This window comes from Somniosus microcephalus, chromosome 14 (assembly GCF_052327205.1).
Source record: "Somniosus microcephalus isolate GS21.2 chromosome 14, FLI_Smic_1.0, whole genome shotgun sequence".
NCBI lineage: Eukaryota > Metazoa > Chordata > Chondrichthyes > Squaliformes > Somniosidae > Somniosus > Somniosus microcephalus.
The window spans coordinates 102,261,454-102,283,750 of NC_141000.1; the positions used below are offsets into that span (position 1 = coordinate 102,261,454).

At 40.5% G+C, this 22,297-nt stretch overlaps 1 protein-coding gene across 3 annotated transcripts; it reads left to right on the top strand.

The window, feature by feature from the left end:
• Positions 1-346: 346 nt before the first annotated feature.
• On the top strand, positions 347-21,464 carry LOC147107776 (uncharacterized). Of its 3 annotated transcripts, none has more exons than XM_086007079.1 (9): positions 347-582; positions 5,041-5,240; positions 5,656-5,746; positions 9,898-10,027; positions 12,168-12,376; positions 13,098-13,279; positions 15,618-15,789; positions 18,020-18,141; positions 18,771-21,464. In XM_086007079.1, exons 3-9 carry the CDS (start codon positions 5,695-5,697, stop codon positions 19,446-19,448), a joined length of 1,545 nt encoding a protein of 514 aa, XP_085863205.1. In that variant the 5' UTR covers positions 347-582; positions 5,041-5,240; positions 5,656-5,694; the 3' UTR covers positions 19,449-21,464. The 3 variants fall into 3 exon arrangements, with proteins under 3 accessions (XP_085863205.1, XP_085863207.1, XP_085863206.1); XM_086007081.1 differs by lacking the exon at positions 347-582 and adding an exon at positions 778-1,090; XM_086007080.1 differs by lacking the exon at positions 347-582 and adding an exon at positions 3,637-4,728.
• Positions 21,465-22,297: the final 833 nt, after the last annotated feature.

Here is a 22,297-nt window from a genome sequence, read left to right on the forward strand (position 1 = left end):
CTGCCTTCTATCCTGTCACAGACCTTCCCTTTTGTTCTTTCATCCCCTCCCCCATTTCCCAGCCCCTACCCTTGCTTAAAAATCTGTTCCATTTCCTGCTTTATTCCAGTTCTGATAAAAGGTCATCGACCTGAAACGTTAACTCTTGTTTCTCTCTTCACAGATGCTGCCTGACCTGCTGAGTATCTCCAGCATTTTCTGTTTTTATTTCAGTGAAACCGGTTGGGCAAGTCTTTTGAGTCACGTGATTGCCGATAAAGGCAAGCAGCCGGGGAGCGCTGACAGCGGCGGTACTTGTCATGACATCATGCCCGGCGCTGTGATTGACAGGCCCGACAGTTCCACCCCCGCCCCCTCACAGCTCGCCAAGGATATCCAATTGTCGACAAGAGGTTACCAACTGTCGTTGGGCTTTACGGAGGCTGACGGGACATTGGCAGAGGACCTGTCGTCCGCAGGCAGGATTGGTGACAGTGGTGCTTGGTGCAGGGGAGGCAGCGGTTTTAATTGTATGGGGGACCAAGATTTTTTTTCCGTTTCCTCTCATGAAGCAGCGAAAATTTTCTTTCATCGCACAAGATGGTAAGGTGTCCAAAAAAAGAGAAATGATTAAGTTGATGACGAGGTGCAATGGCGCAGCTGCTGGTTGTTGTGAAGGGGCGGGGCGGGGCGAGGTTTGTGTGTTGAGCATTACCGGACCGTAAATGTGAAGGTTTTTTATTATAAAACTAAAGGTAAAATGGTTAAAGTTCCCGGTGCAGGCGTGCCAAAAAAAAGTCAAGACAAAAGCTCGCCTTATTGTCAAATAAGGTCAAGCCAACTTATTTTGTTAATTTTAAGGTTATTTTGATTTTTAAAAAAACCTTAACTTGGTTAACCCACAGGAAAGGGGTTTTGCGCCAATATTTTTTTTGCTAATGAGCTGACACCGTAACAACCGAAGGAAGCGCTGCCCATTGGGTGAATGTTTTCAGAATGAAGTGTTAAAATTACATTGTCTTGGGTCATGTGAAAGGGAAACGGCTTAAAGCCGGTCAGGATTGCTTATTAAAGTGAGTGTTGGATTTTTGAGCTGCTCTTCATGGAAAAGGTATTTGACGAACTTTGCCATCATGCTTATTTCATGTTTTTGGAGATTTTTTGTTGTTGAACAGATTGTAGCTTTTCTACTTTCTGTGGGTTCTTGTTTCTGCTTCACTGCAATGTTTAGGAGGTGGGTTGTATTAACTACATCTATGTATCAATGACTTGTATTTATCTGATGAAAGGTCATCGACCTGAAACGTTAATGCTGTTTTTCTCTCCACAGAGGCTGTCTGACCTGAGTATTTCCAGCATTTTCTGTTTTTAATTTCAGATTTGCAGTATTTTGCTTTTGTACTCTCATTTATCTAATGCCTTTAATAAAAATTTCCCAAAGTCTTCACCGAAGAGGAATGAAGGCCAAGCAATAAGAGTTGAGGTGATTGAATGGAAAAAATGGGAATTGAGGTGACAAGTGGGAGGATGCAAGTGAGAGGGTCTAAAGCAAGGCGTTCTAGAGAGTAGGGCAAAAGCTTCTGTCACGGTTGGTGGAGCAAAGCCTGAGGCCAGAAGGGTGTGATGCACAGGAGGTTGTAGTCTGGCTGGGACAGGTAAAAAGGGATGAAGCCATGAAGGAATTTATCATTTAAAAATGGTGTTTAATACCAATGCTCCTGCAGCATTTTCATCAAACACCCAATAATCGGTCTCATCAAAAAAAATCAGTAAACAAACAATTAGGAAAGCAAATGATATGTTGGCCTTTATTACAAGAGGATTTGAGTATAAGAGTAAAGATGTTTTAATGTAATTATATAGGGCCCTGGTGAGACCACACCTGGAGTATTGTGTATGGTTTTGGTCTCCTTACCTAAGGAAGGATATACTTTTCCATAGAGGAAGTGCAACAAAGGTTCACCAGACTGATTCCTGGGATGGGGGGATTGTCCTATAAGGAGAGATTGAGTAGACTAGGCCTATATTCTCTAGAGTTTAGAAGAATGAGAAGTGATTTTCATTGAAACACACACAATTCTTATAGGGCTTGACAGGGTAGATGCAGGGAGGATATTTCCCCTGGCTGGGGAGTCTAGAACCAGGGGTCACAGTCTCAGAATAAGGGGTCGGCTATTTAGGACTGAGATGCGGAGAAATGTCTTCACTCAGGATGGTGAATCTTTGGAATTCTCTACCCCAGAGGGCTGTGGAGGCTCAGTTGCTGAGTATATTCAACAGAGAGAATGATAGATTTTTGAATATTAAGGGAATCAAGTGATATGGGGATAGCGCAGGAAAGTGGAGTTGAGATAGATCAGCCATGATCAGGCTTGAGGGGCCGAATGGCCTACTCCTCCTATTTCTTATGTTCTTGGAGCAATGCCATACTTCTTCTGGGAGGACTAGGTGAACTATGGCTACATCTGCACTGCACCCACCTACATCTTGGTGCAATGCATCAGACAGCTTGTGGTTCAGTGATGGTCAGAATGGGTTAACTATGACATGTCAATAGTGAATGGTGTGTCATAGATTAGGGATGCCCTGGTTCTTTACAAGTGCAATTTTATTTTATATTTTAAATTTAGTTCATTTGATTATTTGTGATTGACTACCATTAGATAGTAGCATTAAAAATAAGGGGTAAAAGTAACTTTTCAAATTAAAATGTTTATGTACAAGTATTCTATTGCAGTATATCCTTAATTTCTTCATATGGCAAGACAGTTAATTGCAAATGCAGCTACTTTTTCACAATTGCATAAAATTAAAACAGTAAATGAATTTAAATATTGGTTACACCAAAGATTAGACCAGATTGAATGATCTATAACTTCATGCTTTTATTAGAAATTCAGCTTGGAAAGTTGATTACCATTCATAGAGTTACGCAAAACAACAACTTGCATTTATATAGTGCTTTTAACTTTTTTAAAAACCAGACGTTTTAAAAATCGAAACAGCTAGGGGAAAGGTTACCGAGCCACGAAGGGGGAAATTAGATGAGGTGACTGAAAGTTTGGAAAAGGTGTTTTGACGATAGTGAAGTGGCAAGGGGAGGGATTTAGCAAGGGAGCTTGAGAGAAGGAACAAGCCCTCTGCAGGCTCTGCCACCAATGGTGGGGCAGAGGGATGGGGATGCAGAGAAGACTATTGTCGGGGGCTGAAGGGTGGGTGCGGGGTTTGCAGAATTAGTGTTGGTTGACGGCCATAAAGGTATTTGAAGATGAGAAATTCAAAGTTAATGTGTTGGGGACAGGCAGCCATTGTAGATCAGTAAGGATGCAATGATGGGCAAGCAGGAGTTCACGCAGGGCAGCATATAGGCAGCTGAGTTTTGGATAAGTTGGAGATTGCAGAGTGTGGGCAGTGGTAGACTGAAGTAGGGTTGGAGCAATGTTGATGAAAACAATTAATCTTGATGATGGATAAGATGTGGGTTTACATCTCCATTCTGGGCCAAACGCAGTGCCAAGAGTTCATACAGTCTGGGTTCAGCCTGAGGCAGTGGCCAGGAAGGGAATCTAGCCTATGGAAATGGAGCAGAGTTTATGGCAGGAGCCAAAAATAGTAATTTTGGTATTCCTGATGTTCAGTTGAAGGAAGTTGTGACTTCTCCATGAATTGATGTTGGACAGAGAGTCTGACAGTGCAGAAGTAATCATGTGACCAAGAGGTGGTGGCAAAGTAGAGCTGATGCCACCAAAGGGCACCATGTAGATGAGAAAGAGCAGGACAGGGATAAAACCAGGGACTCTTGAGGTGACCGGGTGGGAACAGAAGCCATTGTTGGAGATGGCTGTGTTCTGACCAGTAGAAGTGGAGCTGTGCAAGGGCACTCCCTCAGCATTGAACGATTGAGGAGATTAGCATGGCCAGCTATGAGCACTGCAGAGGTCAAGAGGGATAAAGCACAGCAGCCACAGAGGATCTTGGTTCTGTGAAAAAGGAGCAAGTTGAATTGGATGGTTTCCAACAGGGTGTTTCAATAGAGATTAGCATGCAGCTGGCAAGTAATGAAACATTCAAGGGTGTTGTGGCAAGGCAGATTAGAGAGGGCAGGATATTGGAGAGAATGGATAGGTTGAGGAGAGAGGGTGATGACAGCCATTTTGAAGAGATAGGGACAGTGCCTGAGGAAAGAGTCATTAACAATGTCAAGAAGCACCCAGGTCCAGGAGGGGAAATTGACTGGTCTGGAGATGAGTGCGGAGCGGACCAAGGGCGAAAGCGGTGGATCTCAGAAGATGTGGGAGCAGGATCAGAGCTGCTGTCACCAATAAGTTGTCTTGTGTGGATATCAGAAGATGTGTGAAATGGATAGCCACATGGTTCTGATCACTGGCACAGATCTGAATGGTTCCCAAAGGTTCACTACCTCTCTTGGTGTAAAAACAAGATAAATATTATTTGCCATTTACTCAAATGAGGTTGGAAATGGTGCAGTGGATTCACTGAAGCTAATACTAAAGCGACTCTTCAGATAATGTTTTACCTGTAGGTCGCTGTTCAGCAATGGCAGTCACTAAAGCCAATGTTTGCATGAGAAAATGCCATAAAAGGCTTGAAAATCAAATTTTTGGAGCATTCCTGTTACCCTGGCTGGAGATTGGTCAATTCTTTCGGTGACAAGTAACTATAAAAGACCACAATAGGAAATCCACAAAGTTCCAGAGCTGCTGCCAATTTGATGTTTCACAAAACCAGGTGTGATTTTTTTTTTCCAAGAAAGTGCAGCTGAAATTAATTGCAATCTAATATATAATGACTAACACATCCTAGTTTCTCACTGGACAGAATTGCAGTTATTAAATAAGTTATTATATCTTGATTAATCCTTCAATGAGAGCATCATCAGAAACCTACTGCATGGAGTTCACATCTGCCATGGATGCCCTCCAGCAGCAAAATGGATCTAAAAACATAATGAGACTGACTTGCTATGTATGTTTGTATTTTTTAAATATCTAAAAGAATGGTTACAGGGCTGTAATCTAATTTCTAGTTTTATTCTTGCAGTTTGACATCATCTGAAATACATCCTTGGTTTATCATCATTCAGGATATCTTCGGTCAAGCCACAAGCATACGATAAATTAACACTACCTTATCTCTGCAATAGCAGCTGTGTTGGACAGTTGGCAGCTGCATTCCACTTGTAGCAATAAATGGCAAGCAGGCCAAAGCAGAAGGAAATGTATCAAGGAAAATTAAATAAGGTATTGGGTATTACAGAATTTACCAGCTTAAAATCATATACTAGTTTATTTGTCTGCACGTCAGTGTAATTTGCTTGAAAGGGTAAAGAATGAAGAGGTTTGTCTTCTTGTGTGGAAACTCTTTGAAAGTTGATTGGAGGGTGTGTTACCACACTGGAAAGTAGCACCGACTATTGAATTCTTACTCCTGTTGATGAAATCATCCCATTTATACTGCAGGTCCATTAACCAATAAAGGGGGAGGGGAAGGATGATCCAGGTGGAAAATAAGTCTTATCATCTATTTCTGGTTCAAAAAGCTAGTTAATTTTGCTTTTGAACTTCCGCCTACAAGGGACAGATTGCAAAAGTGTTTACATTTTAATTATATGATGTAATCAATTGTAGTTTTTAATCAATTTTATTTGCATTATAGGATGAAAAAAGGAGAGTGTTAACATTTTAATCTGCCTTAATGATGTTTAAAGTAATGGGCTTCTTGTACCTTCATCAGCTTCTCAACTCTGGTAAATATATAACTTCTCAATGTATGATCAAAATATTTTTCTGTTTTGTAAATGTTCACCACCTTGCATCTCCTAGAAAGTAATCATTTAAAAGTTTATTCTTTGAATCCTGAAAGACGCCTCACCTATCATAGTTACCATCTTTCCTTTCATATTAAGCTTCCAGAATAAAGTTGACTTTCTAAATTTAGAAGTATTTGCAAACTGTCTCAACTTGAGTTTGAGAATTGTGGGGAAAAATATTGTGAATTATTTTGATATTGAACTATTGGGTGTCGGTCTTGGCTCGGTGGTTATACTCTTCTGAGATAGTAGGTGTGGGTTCAAACCCACTCCAGAGATTTAAGTAATCTAGACTGACATTTTGGTGCAGTGCTGAGGGAGTGCTACACTGTCAAAGGGTGCCGCCTTTTGGATGAGATGTTTAAGGCCTTCATCCACCCTCTGAAGTGGATGTAAAAGATCAAATTGCACTGTAGAGCAAGAAAGAGCAGAGGAGTTCTCCCAATGTTCTGGCCTAAATTTATCCCTTATGCAACATCACTAAAATAGATTATTGGGTCATTAATTTCATGCTGTTTATAGGACCCTGTTTTGTGCAAATTTTGATGCCATGTTTCACTACATTACAACAGTGACTACATTTCAAAGTACTAATTGGCTGTGAAGCACTTTGGGACGTCCTAACATTGTAAAGGGTGTTCTATAAATGCCAGCTCTTCTCCCCTTACTCTCCTAAAAGGGCTACTCGGAATCATAAGATAACCTAATTGAAAGCAGACTCTACTGACTTGGTTTTGTTTATGGCACCATCCATTGCTTACAACTGAGTACTGGTAAATCTCTCATGGCCTTACTCGTGTTTAGTTGGAGGAAATGTTATGTTCTTTAGCTGTGTTTGATGGAACAGACTGAGAAGTTACAGTAACACTTACTTCCAAAGCCAGCAGTTCTTGTAATTGTTTTTAGCAATAACAGTTCTATTCTGTGGTGGAACTAAAAATAGCAGATATTAATGTTTCAGATAATAAACCTGATTGGATGGTGGATACAGATTCAATAGTAGCCTTCAAAAGGGAGTTGGATAAATACTTGAAGGAGAAAAAAATTGCAAAGATATGTGGAAAGAGCAGGGGGAGTGGGACTAACTGGATTGCTTTTCAAAAGAGCCAGCGCAGACTTGATGGGCCGAATGGCTTCCTTCTGTGCTGTACTATTTTCTGATTCTATCATACCTTTTGGTGTAAAGCTTGTTGAGTTTCTGGGTCTGTGCCAATTAACCTTTTCACTCTTGTTCCAAAGGATTCAACTTGACCCTTTATTCAGTGTAAGCGAGACTTGGTACATTACTAGTATCTGAGCAGTAGTTAACAAGGCGCAATCAAGTGTTATTTTACCCGTTGTGCCCTGGGTAGAAAGGTTGCAATCTCCACGAGCAAACTCCCGCCAGCCCTTTTAGACTCTGCGTACGGTCGGTGTCACGTGGTCCCTCCACCAGTCCATCCATCCATCCACCAATCCATCCCGTCTGTGGGCAGTCCCAAGCTTTTCAGCTGAATACCTCTACAACCCTTATGTCTAAGAGACCCTCTCTTATACCCCTTCTTTCCAGCAATGTCTATGAGGATCAGTTAACCCAATCATGGACTTGCACCTGAATTTCACTACCCAATTACAGGGATGCCATGTACTCATTGACCCCACCTGCCCCTGTCACGCCATCACCCTCATGACCCCTTCCTTCTCCTGACACCATCTGTGTTTCACTCCCTAACGGTGTCTAATTCAAACGAGACATGTCCATAATTTCACTCGCCTGGGAAGTGAACAGTTATGGTTTTGTTATAGCTTCTCTGACTTAGCCTTTGTCCCTTCTCAGGGCCTCTGGAATCTTGCCAAGCTGGCCTTGTTTTACAGGCGGCTGCTCTTCTGAGAAAATGCTGAAACGGCCTTTTAAATTTTGGACAAGGACCCATGAGCCTTTAGTTTTCTTCCTCCTTCCCTCCCAAACCAAGGCTACCCAGGGCATTTCATAACGGGTTTACAAGTATATGATTATAAGTGCAACAATTACACACAAATCTTTAATGTACAATTAAAAATAGTATGAATTGTTTATTTCAAATTAGTTAGCAAGTGAATGTGAATTGGAGACTTTCCCAGTATTCTCAAGGCTTTGGCATGTCCTTTTATTGGACCTTTCCTTGCTCTATTCCAGCTTCACTTTTGTATTGTGCTAAGCTCAAATGATGGCACGTGATCTAAGCTGATGCAGTACTAAGGGCATACTGCATTCTCAGCGATGCTGTCTTTCCGATGAGACATTCAACTCGGGCACTGCCTGCTTTTTCAGGTGGCTGTAAAAAATAAAATAAAATCCTATGACACTATTCAAAGAAGAGCAAGGGAGCTATCCCAGTAATCAAGCCAGCATTTATCCTTCAACCAACACTACTAAAATAGTTAATCTGGTAATTTTTTTAATTTGCTGTTTGTAGGATCTAGCTGTGTGCAATTGGCTACCAAGTTTGCCAAATAACAATAGTGACTACATTTCAAAAGTAATTTATTGACTGTCAAGCATTTGGGACATTCTGAATGCATGAATGTTACTGTATAAATGTAAGTTCGTTCTTTTGTTAGTAGAAAAATACTTTACTGGCTGGAGTCTGAAGATGATTCCTCAATTTACCCTTGACATTGCCACAATATTTTGACCAAACCCACCGTGCGTTGTGCCTTTCTCCAACAAAATACATAAATTGAATTGCATGATCGAACTGCAATCCACACAACTACTGAACACCCATTTTAAAGGCTATTCTGCAAATGAATGTTTCAACTCATTTGAAAGAAAGATGTGTGCCTGTTTACACTATGCATCCATTTTGCCCCCCTTCCCAGACCATGGGCAGCACGAGTACACAATGCTAATATAAAGTTAATTGGTGTGATACAAGGAGCTGTTTTCTCTGCTTCCTGATTTTCATTTTTCTTTTCTGTTAAATACTTCACTGCTGATCCTCCACGTTTGCAGCACTTCTCCCACTACCTAATGTCACAGTGAATCTATGGTATTGGGAGTGGAGGAATGCTGGCTGCAGTTAGGTGGGAGATTTTACCTCTAGTCTGCTCAGCCCACCCGAATGCTGCAGCCTAACCATGGCTGGGTAATGGGTGTGCCACTCTGCTTGAATTCATAAATATTTCAAGAACTAAATGTTCCTCCAGTGATAGACAAATCACAAAGTAGTGACAATCAAGCCATTAAAAAAAACAAAGTGCTGGGGTTCATTTCTAGAGGAATAAAATTGAAAAGCAGAGAAATTATGTTAAACTTGTATAGAATCTTGATTAGCGAGTACGGTGTACAGTTCTGGGTCTCCATAAAAAGGATATAGAGGCACTGGAGAAGGTGCAAAAAAAAAAAAAAAAAAAAAAAATTACAAGCTTGATACAGAACTGAGCAGTTATACCCTTCAGGAAAGCTGGAACAAGCTGGGGCTCTCTAGAAAAGAGAAGATTGAGGGTGACCTGCTGAGGGTCTTTAAGATTATGAAAGTGGTTTGATAGAGTAGATATAGAGAAGATGTTTCCACTTGTGGGGGAGACCAGAACTAGGGGCCATAAATATAAGATGCTCACCACTAAATCGAATAGAGAATTCAGGATTAACTTCTTCTCCCCAGAGAGTGGGGAGAATGTGGAACTCCCTACCATAAGGAGTAGTTGAGGTGACCAGTATAGATGCATTTAAAGGGAAGCTAGATAGGAATAGGAGGAAATGTTGATGGGGTTAGATGCAGAAGGGTGGGAGGAGGCTCATGTGGAGCATAAACACTGCCTTGGACTGGTTGGGCTGAATGGCCTGTTTCTGTGCTGTAAATACTATGTAATGCTATGTGATTGAATTAGACTATTCCACCAATTATGCCAAATTAAAAGATTACTGCCCTCTGGACACACTGTTTATAATTTAGCATTTGTCTGTAGTTTGCTATCTGAGCACAGTTGTACTGACTACAGCCAAAACACTGCCAGCTCTCAAAAGAGGAATTTGAGATTTTCTTGTATAAACTTACTTTGCTAATAACTTTTTTAAATGTTGTTTGATGTTTATGCCAAAAGATTTTTTTTAAATACTGTTGTAGTGACTGCTGTGGTGCCTCCACCTCGCAAGGCGTCAATTATGTCAGAAAACTTACGTCACTTCCTGATGTGGGAAGCAGGGACAGATGCACCATTTACTACACGCTACACGGTGGAATACTTGCCTTTCGGGTTGGTACCCTCTGGCCTTTTTCAATCCTTTCAAATTATTATTACTGTGCAAAATAATTGCCAGGATAATTAACTTGTGCAAGTCAAATTGTAGTTAGGTGGAGGCTATGGCGGAGCAGGCTTCAAGATGATCAGTGGGGTGGGGAACATACATTCAAGGCAAAGCAATAAAATTGTATACATGTCTTGGTTGATATTCAGTTCTAATTTTGCTTCTGTAATCAATATAAAAGAACATAACAGTCCCTACCTGGGCCCTTGCTTTCAAAATTGCCATCATCAACCCCATTCTCAACCACCCTGTCCTTGCAAGCTACCACCTCATCTCCAACCTCGCTTCCCCTCTTTAGTTTGAGCATGTTGTTACCTACCAAATCCATGCCTATCTTTCTTGCAACTCCATGTTTGAATTCCCCAGTCAGGTTTCTGCTCCTACCACAGCACTGAAATTGCCCTAACCAGTCATAAATAACATTCTCTGACTGTGGTGCCTATCCCCCATATCCTTTGCCACCTCCCTGCAGCCTTTGACAGTCAACCACACCTTTTCCTTGTTGTTCAGCTCAGTGGGATTACCCTCACTCTTTCCCATTCTTACCTATCCAATTGTAGTCAGAGCATCATCAGTAATGGCTTTGTTTTCCAACCCTGGACCATTACCTTTGTCCCCCAAGGATCAATTCTTGGACCCCCCCCCCCCCCCCCCCCCCCAATCTATGTGCTGCCCCTAGGCGGCATCATCGTAGACATGGGTTCAGCTTCCGAATGTACACTTACGACACCCAGCTCTACCCCTCTCGACCCCTCCACTGCCTCTCTGCTGTCAGACTGCTTATCTGATGTCCAGACTCTTGAGCTGTAATTTCCTCCAGTTAAGCATTGGGAAGACTGAAGCCATCCTTTTTGCCCCCTACCACAATCTGCATCCCTTCGCCATCAAGTTTCTCCCCCTCCCCAGCCATTGTCAAGTTGAACCAGACTGTTCGCAATCTCGGGATCTTACTGGACCCGAGCTGAGCTACCAACTCAATGTCCTCTCTATTACAAAGACCACCTCTAACGTCGTTCACCTCCACTCTTGCCTTTGTCTCCTCCAAACTCGACAATTCCAGTGCTCTTCTGGCCAGCCTCTCATCCTCCACTCTCAACTTCATCTTACCCAAAACTCTGCTGCCCATATCCTGTTCCACACCAGGCCCCATTCACCTATCGCCCCTGTCCTTGGTGACCTACATTAGCTCCCAGTCTCCGCACCCATCCCCCCCCCCTCCCCTCCCCCCTCACCAAACGCCTCCAATTTAAAATTCCCACCCTTATGTTTAAATTGCTTCATGGCCTTGCCACTCCCTGTCTCTGTAACCCCTCTCAGCTCTAAAATCACCACCTCCACACCCCACCCCCCCAAAAAAAAACTCTCCATTCCTCTGACTGGCCTTTTGTGCATTCCCTCCCTTTTGCCTTCAGCCACCTAGACCCCATGCCCTGGAATTCCCTTCCTAAGCTTGTCTCCCTCTTCTTTGTTAAGGCCCTCCTTAAAACCCACCTTTTTTTGATTTTTGTTGGCCAAGCCTTTAAGCACCCTCCTAATATCTCCTTATTTGGTTCACCCTCCATTTTTGCCTGATTATGCCTTTGTGGAGGGCCTTGGAACATTTGTCTACCTTTAAAGATGCTATATAAATGTAGGTTTGGTTGATATTACAGTAGTGTAAAGATATTTCTTTTAATATAAATTCTACTCTTGAGTTTACACTTAAATTGCTCCAACGTATCTGTAGCCAAGCTTCCCCTCCTTGTTACATATAGCAGGAAAGATAGATATGATGAACTAATGAACATTGTAATTATGGTGCTGTTATTATTCCATAATAGCTATCATGTAAATTGCACTATAAGCACATTAAACTATAGTCTGTTTTAGAAATGGGGACTAGGGTGCGAATTTGTAATTTTATTTATAAATCTTACTTTGAATGTGTTCTAGTGTAAATTAACTGCTTGATTGGTACTTATTTCTTCACCGAAATAGTTGATTTTTTTTTTGCGTGTAACCATTTGTGGCATAATAGGTTGAAGCTTCTGCACAACATTGCCTCTAACATGTCTCCTCTGTTCATGTGTTTGTTTAAATTCCAAATAGCGCACAAACTGAACTGAGTGCAAACCTGTGTGATCCAGAGAATCAGTGGCTTGCTACACAAAACTGCTCACTGATCACAAACCGAACATGTGACCTAACGGATGAGTTCAGTGACATCAATGAGTCTTACTGGGCTCGAGTTAAAGCGGTTACAGAAATGGGTGAATCCAATTGGACTTGCTTGGACGAGTTCCAACCACAGCAAGACAGTAAGCTTGCCATCTTGTTCTTGGATACATACAACTGTATTTCTTGAGACCATAATCATGTACTAATTATAGCTTGCTCATAATTTTCATTGTTATTGCAAATGTATAAACACTTGTTTTTATAGAAAAAAAAATAACCTCTGCGCATTCTTTAAAATATTGCTTTCCCTCTATGCTCTTTTTTCTGTTCCTATTTACCTTTGCACATGTTCTCTCTCTGATTTTGCCTATTTTACCTTCTCCATTTCCTTGCTTCATACTAGTTTGTACTCTTTCCAGATCTGTAGAAACTTTAATGGGGAAAATGTTGTTTAAATAGATGGGTATATCATATAAACTGGCAAGTTCATTTGTTTAACTGTATATTAAATGTCACCACCAACCCTTACCACCACATACACTGTTACTCACAGTGAAGATTAAAGAAACTGCCTAAAACTTGAGCCAAATTTCAACTTGCTTATTGGCAAGTTTAATTAAATTGAATAAAACTTTGGTTGCAAAATCAAATGCTATGTTTTCAGGTTTGCATTCATTTCAGTGGAACAAAATACATCTGATTTTCTGAAACTATAAAGTGGGTGTGGAAAAACAGTTTAAGCAAAATTTCTTTCAGTTTCAGGTGGTGCTCAATCAGAATTGTTTTGAAAATGCAATCTAATACCATTAACTTGTAAATGTGTTTTTCCTCATTAAAATCAGTTTTATTTTTCTTCTACAGCAAAATTAAGACCAGTTAATGTTCACCTGGCAGAGACCTCCAGTGGAATCCTTAAAGTTAATTTTGATTCTGCAGCACCCCCACCACACATTTCACGTAGCTTGGAAGCCAAATCGTTAATTGATATCTATGCGTCATTCTATTATCACATTGCCATATTCAAAAGTGGAGAGTTGGAAAAGGTATGTTTTTTTTAAAAAGCAGTTGAATAATAGACTAAGGCAATTTCAGAAATAGTACTGAATTTCTGAATAACGACTAGATGAACAATAACTTTTTTACTATATATCAGTTCTGGCTGTTGTAAGTGCTACTTTGTTTTCTCCTTGGGGAGCCTGCTCTCTCTCCTCCCCCAATTTATATAAAAAAAAATTTAAAAAACCTCCAGCTGAAGCCTGGGAAGCTTAATGTGATTGTAAAAAGGGTCCAATTTGAATTTTTTTTTTTTTTTTTAAATGATGTGTTGATTGCTTTCCTTTAGGATGCTTTCAAATTTAATTCAAAACATTAAATAAAATATTAAAATTAATTTGTAGGCTGTGATCATACTATTTAAATACAAGTTTATTCATTCTTTTCTCAGTCAAAAGTGTTTGTTTCCTCAACATCGCTTTCTGGACTTTGGATGTGCTTCCACTCTTTTTTTCTTTGATAGGCTGAATATGGGCAGGTGAAATGGCCTCTTATCAGTATTGTCACTAGGCAATTAGAAATGCACGGAAGTATCTTGACATAACTCTGATGTTTAAGAAATTATGAGTATGAATCTTACTAATACAATTAGTGCATTGTTTATTAAGCTACTTGCAACACCACCAGTTTGTGATTTTTATTTTTGACATGATTTAAAAAATGGATTGCTGTGCAGAATTTTGGGGGATTGAGTGGTGTAATTGCTGAATTGACGGTGAGTGTTATCTGGGACCTGGGTTAAACCAGCCCAGAACACTGGGCTGAATGTCTCCTTTCTGCTTCCTGTGGCTGTGGACCCAGTTTCTAGTAGAGGGTGGATCCACAGCATAAATAAAGCTGGCACTCTTGCTCAGATACTGTGAAGATGGCTAATTATGAAGTTAAAGAATTTGCATTGATTCTGTGGGTGGTGTTGCACATTTTGGGGGGTGGGTGTATGGTGCGGGTAGCATAGAGCGCTTTTCTTCACATCTGTTATGTGCTATACCTTACTAGGAAGTCTTGCTGATGCCTTGTCTCAGTGGTAGTACTCTTGCCTCTGAGTCAAAGATTGTGGTTTCTAGCTAACCTCCAGAGACTTGCGTATATAATCTAGGCTGACACTGCTGCACTACTGATAAGTGCTGCATCGTCTGACATTAAACCAAGATAAGACGTCTGCCCCCTCAGATAGATGTAAAATATCCATGGTACTAGTCAAAGGAGAGGCATTCCCCTAGTCACCTGGTCATCATTTATTAATGGTCTTGGTATTGGCTAGGATGTAGAAATTCTGTTCTTTGAACAAAACACCAAGATTGCAAAAGGTCTGGTTTCGCCTAAGTGAGTGGCAAAGGCAGGGAATGGAGTCAGTGGCAAGAGAACAGTTTGTGCTGTGTACCAAAGTCGGATATTGAGCTGGAGGAAGTTGTCTTATTCAGGACTTGCAGTCTGACAATATGGAGGGGACCAACGAGTGAGGAGATGTGGTGGAGAGATGGAACTGTATATCCAACATAAATGAAAAGTGACCCTGTGCCTGCAAATGATATTGCCAAAGGGCAGCATGTGGAAAAGGAGGGGAGCAAGGATAGGTCTTTTGGGTACCCCACAGGTGACGCTGCAAGGGCGGGAATAAACGTCATTGCTGGAGATGCACTGGCTGGGTACAGATAGGTAGGAATGGAACCATTCAAGGCCTGGACTGACAGAGGATAGGCATTGGAGTGGTCAACTGTATTAAATAATGTAAAAAGGATTCGGAATAATGTAGCACAGTCAGAGGATGCCACTTATGACGTTGGTCAGTGCTAACAATGGCAGAAGTCAGACTGGAGGGATTCAAAAATTGAGTTTTGAGATGGGCATGGAGATGGGAGACAATGACCAAGTTCAAGAACTGTAAGCGGTAAAAAAGACTAGAGATGGCATAGTTGAAGAGGATGGGCATATCGAGGAAGGGCTGATGACTGGTTTTGAAAGAAAACCACTAACTGCTTGTAAGCCAAGAAGTGGATTTGATTGGTTAAAGTTGACTGAAGAGGTGATTGAGGGAGCAGGTGTTGGGACTCTCAGATGAGATGAATTTGTCAAACTTTCTACCTGTGTAAACATTTCATATTTTTTCTGGAAATGTAAAACTTAATGGAGAAAACCAAATTGCTGAAATTGGATCAATCATCACTGCTTATGCCTATTCTGAATTTAACAATGATTGCATACCAAAAACTGGTCTACAAACACAGCACTTGTACACAATATTGTGTTGATTGCAGAAGATTTTCTAAGTCTAGACGGTAAATAGTCCTGTATTGATTTGGATGTAACTCTGGTCTTTTTCGTTTACAGAATAGAGATGTGTACAGACTCTCGGAGGAAATGAGTGTTGAAGAGATAATTGAAAATGTGCAACCCAACGCAAATTATTGTGTCACAATAAAAATGTTTCAATTTAAAGAAGATCACTCTGACCCTTTGGAAATGAAATGTATAGTCACGCAATATGTGCAGGAAGATAAAGGTACAGAATGATGGCACAAGCTGGGTTGGCAGGGTTCCAGCTTTCTTCATTAAAATTTGTAAGAGCTGTCCAATTTAGTCCCACGCCCCAGCTTTCTCCCCATAGCCCTGCAAATTAATCCTCTTCAAGTACATGTCCAATTGCCTTTTGAAAGTTCCTATGGAATCTGCTTTCAACACCCTGTCAAGTATGTGTTTCAGATCTTAACAACCCTCTGTGTGGGGGAAAAAAATTCTCATTTCCCTTCTAGTTCTTTTGTCAGTTACTTTAAATGTATGACCTCTGGTTACTGACCCAATTGCCAAAGGAAATAGTTTCTCCTTACCTGCCCTATGAAATAATTCTTCATAATTTTGAATATCTCTCTTGGGTCTCCCTTGGCCTTCTCTGCTCTCAGGAGAACAATCCCAACTTCTCCAGTCTTGCCACATAACTGAAGTCCCTCATCTCTGGTAAACTTCCTCTGTACCCTTTCCAGAGCCTTGACATCCATCCTAAAGTGTGGTGCCCAGAATTGAACACCATACTCCTGCTGAGGCCTAACCAGAAATTTGTACGGTTTAGCATAACTTCCTTAGTTTTTGTATTCAGTGCCTCCATTGCTGTTAATAAGGGATGAGATTGGTACGGTAGAGATAAAAGATCTTGGTTCGGCAGATCGTGATGTAGAACTGGAATCTGTTTGGGTGGAGCTAAGAAACAGCAAAGGGCAGAAAACATTAGTGGGAGTTGTGTATAGGCCACCAAACAGTAGTGGTAATGTAGGGCACAGTATAATCAAGAAATTAGAAGTGCATGTAACAAGGGCAATACAGTAATCATGGGGGACTTCAATCTACACATTGACTGGGCAAATCAAATTACCACTAATGTGTGGAGGATGAATTTTTGGAATGCTTATGAGATGGCTTCCTGGATCAGTATGTGGAGGAACCAACCAGGGAACAGGCTATTCTGGATCTGGTACTGTGTAATGAGAGGGCTAATCAATAATCTTGTGGTAAAGGGGCCTTTAGGGGCAAGTGACCATAATATGATTGAATTTTACATTAAGTTTGAGAGTGATGTAGTCCAATCTGAAACTAAGGTCTTCAATCTAAACAGAGGAAACTACAAGGGTATGAGGGACAAGTTCGCCATGGTAGATTGGGAGACCACACTAAAAGGTATGAAGGTGGACATATAATGGCTAACATTCAAGGAAGTAATGCATAATTTGCAACAAGCATATATTTTTCTAGGGTGTAAAAACCCAAAAGGAAAGTGATCCAACCGTGGCTAACACAAGAAATTAAAGTTAGTATTAAGTCAAAGGAGGAAGCTTATAACGTTGCCAGAAAAAGTGGTCAGCCTGAGGATTGGGATCTTTTTAGAAATCAGCAAAGGGGGGCCAAGAAGTTGATAAAGAAAGGGAAAATGCAATATGAGCACAAACTAGCGCAAAATATAAAAACGGATTGTAAAAGCTTCTATAGGTATGTGAAAAGGAAAAGACTGCTGAAGGTAAATGTAGGTCCTTTACAGTCAGAGACAGGAGAATTTATAATGGGGAATGAGGAAATGGCAGAGAAATTAAATAAATATTTTGTTTCTGTCTTCAGAGGAAGATGCAAAAACCTCCCAGTAATAAGAGAAAACCAAAGCACTTTACAGCCAATGAAGTACTTTTGAAGTGTAGTCACTGTTGCAATGTAGGAAACGCAGCAGCCAGTTGCGCACAGCAAGCTCCCACAAACAGCAACATGATGATGCCCAGCTTTGTTTGTGATTTTGGTTGAGGGATAAATATTGACTAAATTATCCGTATTAAATTGCAGTTGCCATGTGTCTGCCCATTTCCTGAAGTCTGCTACTTTCCTGATCGCTATTTATTATGTAGTACTTTATCAAATGCATTTTCTCTTTCTTTATTCTATCTAATGCTTTCATGATTTTAAACACCTCTATCAAATTGCCTCTTAACCTGTTAACATCTCAATTAAAATGGAAGACAAAGGAATGCCACATGAACATATTCAAATGCTAATGTTGCAGTTTGTCTTCAGATATTGGTGAGCACTTATTGAAGAAACCAAACTTGCAGAGAAGTCTGAGTGCATTTAACTTAAATAAAAACTATTTTTACTGGGTTTAAGTAAAAGAATGGGGCTTGCCACTGTTGATTTGGATAGTTCTAGGGGTGGGGAAAACTTACAAAGGCATGTTTCTGATGTATCTTATTCTTTTGCAGTACCACAAACACTGCTAATATTTACTTTATCCATTTTGGGATTTGTCTTGGTTATCATCTTCATGGTATTATATCGAGGAGGTTGTCTTGGTTTCTTAAGAAAATATGGTCCACAAGCTCTGGTATGTAATTGATTTTCAAAAATTATCTGATTGAAATCTTACATGAAATAGTTTTTCAGTGCTTAATAAAAGTAGATTGATGGGATCTCTTAAAGCTTACTTTTTCAATCCTAGGTAGCATCTTTAGAAGTTGTGTGATTACTGTTTTAGAAGTTCAATCCTTTGTTTGCCCTAGAAAGAGAAGCATTTTTCTCCTCTACATATATCACTTTTGAGCTTTTAGCTTTGTTTGCACAGTGTTATAATGCCTGGTTTCTAATGATGTCTGCTGCACTCGCAGGTTCTTGTCTGGTACATGTACTGATCAAGAAATGCATGTAGAGATTATAGCAGCTAGGTCTATGAAACCATCAGCCCAGTGTAATAAGTAGTGGAGTGCATTAGAGTTAAAAGTACAAAACAAGAGGTATTGTTTATGAAAGGTGTTGGTCAGATCTCATCTGTAGTACCATTTGCAGTCTGGTCACCTAATCGGGGAGAATATTGTTGCCCTTAAGGGGGTAGTCATATATTTAACAATACCCCAACTTGAGTTACCATCTTCAGAAGAGGTGAAGCAGGAGAAAATTAACAACCTTAATGTAATTTTAATGTTTAAATTGAATGTTTTATTTGGTCTGTCCCATCAGAATAACTTGAAACACGCACATGCTGTCTACAATTGTAATGATGTGCAAGAAAAAATCAGCACTGTGGAAAATGTTTGTTTCAAAGAAAGGAAACTCCAAGACATTGAAGAAGACAGTGAGGAGGAACTAATGTATAGTGCTGATGAGGAAGCTGGCTATGAGTGTAATTCACTACCTCTACCTGTGCAGAACAGTTCTCGGAGTTCCAGTGCATTTTCTAAAGTAGGAATAGATGGAGCCAGCACAGTGTCTTGTGATGAACAAGTGTGTGATTCAGAGCCTGAACATGTTTTCACTAATCTCGATAACTGTCAGATGGCTCCAACAGACGTAATGCAAAATGAATGTCCAGATACTGAAACCATGAGCCAGATACAGAAAATCCACAGCAGAAAGAGCAGTTCAGCTTCTGCAAACATTAATATTTTTGATGTCCCACTGTGCTCTGTCCAAATCCAAGACCCAGACTGTTGCTTTGCTGACTTTGCAAATGAACAGATGCGTGCTCAGGAGGCACTTGAACCTGATATTGCAGAAAGCAATGATCTGAGCGAATGTTTGATCTCCGAGGTTTGTGAGAATGCTGTAATTTACCAATCCGAAAATCCCGGTCTGTGTGACGTACCAGGCTGCTCATCACTTCCCCAGGCTATGCATTACGACTATATGAGACGCTGAAGAAGGTTTACATGAAACGAGAAGTGTGAGAACTACTTTTGTAAAACTGGTCCTCAGAATATCCTCAGCACTTTTAAATGCAAAAACACTGCCTCTGAGTGTCCTTGATATCTTCACTGAAAAAGTTTCAGCTGATGGAATTTTCCTTTCAGATCCTGCAGTAATCACTTTTAACTGTATGCTTTTGAGAGCATTTGAAATATCTAATTTAGCTTACCAAAAAATAAGCATGTTGGGGTTTGCAGTTACTTGTAACCTCAGAACTTTTGAGTAGAATTTTCAAAATTTGGATTAGAAGGGAAGTTGAATATTCAGCTTTGAGTGCTGGTATATTTTATCAAGGTGTGCTTCTGTTTTCAGTTTTTTGGCCAGGGGTGGGGGGCGGAATAGTTAATTTTGAGCAACTTGTCAGTTGAGAGGGGAAAAAAATGCTCTTTAGATAAGTACATGACTTTGTTTTTGGGTAAGTTTACTTTTGCTGCAACAAAATTATGAAAAGTATTGAGATAAAAGTGAAATGAGCATAGGGACACAAGTGCAAAATTCAGAAACTTCAAAGCTTCAAACAAAGTTCCCACTCCAGAGACTTGAGCACAAAAATTTAGGCTGACACGCCAGTGCAGTACTGAGGGAGTGCTGCACTTGAGGTGCTGTCTTTCAGATGACCTGTCAAACCGAGGCCCCGTCTGCTCTCAGGCGGACATGAAAGATCCCGTGGCATTATTTTGAAGAGCAGGGGAGTTATCCCCAGTGTCCTGGCCAATATTTATCCCTCAACAATGTCATTATCACTATGCTGTTTGTGGGAGCTTGCTGTGTGCAAATTGGCTGCTGCATTTCCTACATTACAACAGTGACTACTCTTCAGAAGTACTTCATTGGCTGTAAAGCGTTTTGAGACGTCCTGAGGTCATTAAAAGCATTCTATAAATGCAAGTCTTTTTTGCCTTTTTATGCGGAAGAAACTCCCAAAGAAGATACTTGATTTGGGGTCAGTTGGTTCCTTTGTAAAATGGTCTGGATCAATATCTGTTGAAAAACAGGATGGAGGGGTTCAAAGGAGGTAGGGAAAGGAAATTAGAGTACCCTAAAAAGGGATCGTCAGGTGGTATGGGGAGAAGTCCATAATCACATCATGCATGGGGATTGATGGGCTGAATCGTCTTCTTGCTCTGGATTTTCTTCTGTCTGTGCATTCTGGTTTTATTTGTGGCTAACTTTAAAAAATTGTCAATCTAGAGGGTTTTTTGTTTTAAATTTAGTTTTGGTCATTTTTAGTAAGGTTGAGTTATATTGCTTGCTCCCTTCAAAATATTTAAAAAAACAATGTTCCTTTGGTTCGATCTTCACAGATTGAGATTTTAGTCAGGTGTTGTGGAAAGTTGATTTTAAAAATGAAGACTTTCTTGCAGCTGGGTTATCTGCTATTCCATCTTGGAGAAATGGCTGGCTATTCATGGTTTATCTGCACCATCTCAAAGGAAAATTGCTTCTAAACTGAAAGCAAACCTCTCCTGTAAAACTACAACAAAATACTGCAGATGCTGGAAATCTGAAATAAAAACAAAATACTAGAAACACTCCACCGCGCAGGCAGCAGCTGTGAGAAACGAGAGTTGATGTTTCAGATCGATGAACTCTTCGTTGTTCGAATGAAATCAAATGATCAGTAAGTTTTTGTTCCCTGCTGGGTATACAGCTCTAGCTCACCTCCTTGCATAAAGTACTGATACCCACAGGATGTTTACATTCATTTCTTGCCTGCAGTGATGTCTTAACTAATGGTGGTTCTAAAATAGCCAAGTCTTAATTGTTGGAGTACGACAGTATCATTGCAGTTGGAGGAAAGGTGCTGCTACTGTGGATGTGTTGTGACTTGAAAGTCTTCATTGTCCGTATGTGGCCATGTAAAACCCTATTGTATTTTTATATTCAGTTTCTCATGGTTTATACTGGAATTTAGTGATTTATGTAAAATGCCTTTACAATTAGCAAAATATGAAGTTTTTTAATTGAGTTAGAGTTGTATTTCTCAATCTTGGGTATTTTCCATCACTCCCCCAAATTATTTTTATCTTTTACATTTTCCAGTCCTTTTTCACAGAATCACAGAAACCCCACAGTGCAGATAGAGGCCATTTCGGCCCATCGAGCCTGCACCGACACACATCCCACCCTATCCTGTAACCCCACGTATTTAATCCCCCTAACACTAAGGGTCAATTTTATCATAGCCAATCAACCTAACCTGCACATCTTTGGACTGGTGGGAGGAAACCGGAGCACCCGGAGGAAACCCACGCAAACACGGGGAGAATGTGCAAACTCCACACAGACAGTCGCCCGAGGCCGGATTCGAACCCGGGTCCCTGGCGCTGTGAGGCAACAGTGCTAACCACTGTGCCACCGATTTTCTAGTAGTTTTATTTTCTGATTTCCTTTCTATTTCTCTTCCATTTTTTAAATCCTTTTTGTATGTTTTATTTCACTGATGGACCAAAGCAAGAACAATTGCAACAGGTGGAAGAACTGATAGGCAAGCAACTATTCAATAAAAATAGTGGGACAGGGAATAAAAGACATGAAACTGGACGCCATCAGTTATAGGAGGAAACCGACAAAGGAAGTGAAATGCAACAGCAAGAGGAAAAAGAAGAGAGCCCACAATTTAAAAATATGAATTTAAAATGGGCACAGCCAGTTGAATACAGGATTAGTAAACTCTGAAAATGGCTAGAGAGGGCACACACCTATACTGACAGGTGCTGAAAAGAATCCACATTCTGGTCATCCTGACTCCGAAGCAACAATTTAGTGGTGGGATTACCCAAACTAAGGAAATTTTTGCA

Coding starts and splice junctions, on each gene's coding strand:
- LOC147107776 (XM_086007079.1), top strand. CDS start 5,695: ATGATGTTTAAAGTAATGGGCTTCTTGTACCTTCATCAGCTTCTCAAC. Junction 15,790..18,019: donor ATATGTGCAGGAAGATAAAG/GTACAGAATGAT, acceptor ATTCTTTTGCAG/TACCACAAACACTGCTAATA. Junction 18,142..18,770: donor AATATGGTCCACAAGCTCTG/GTATGTAATTGA, acceptor CTGTCCCATCAG/AATAACTTGAAACACGCACA.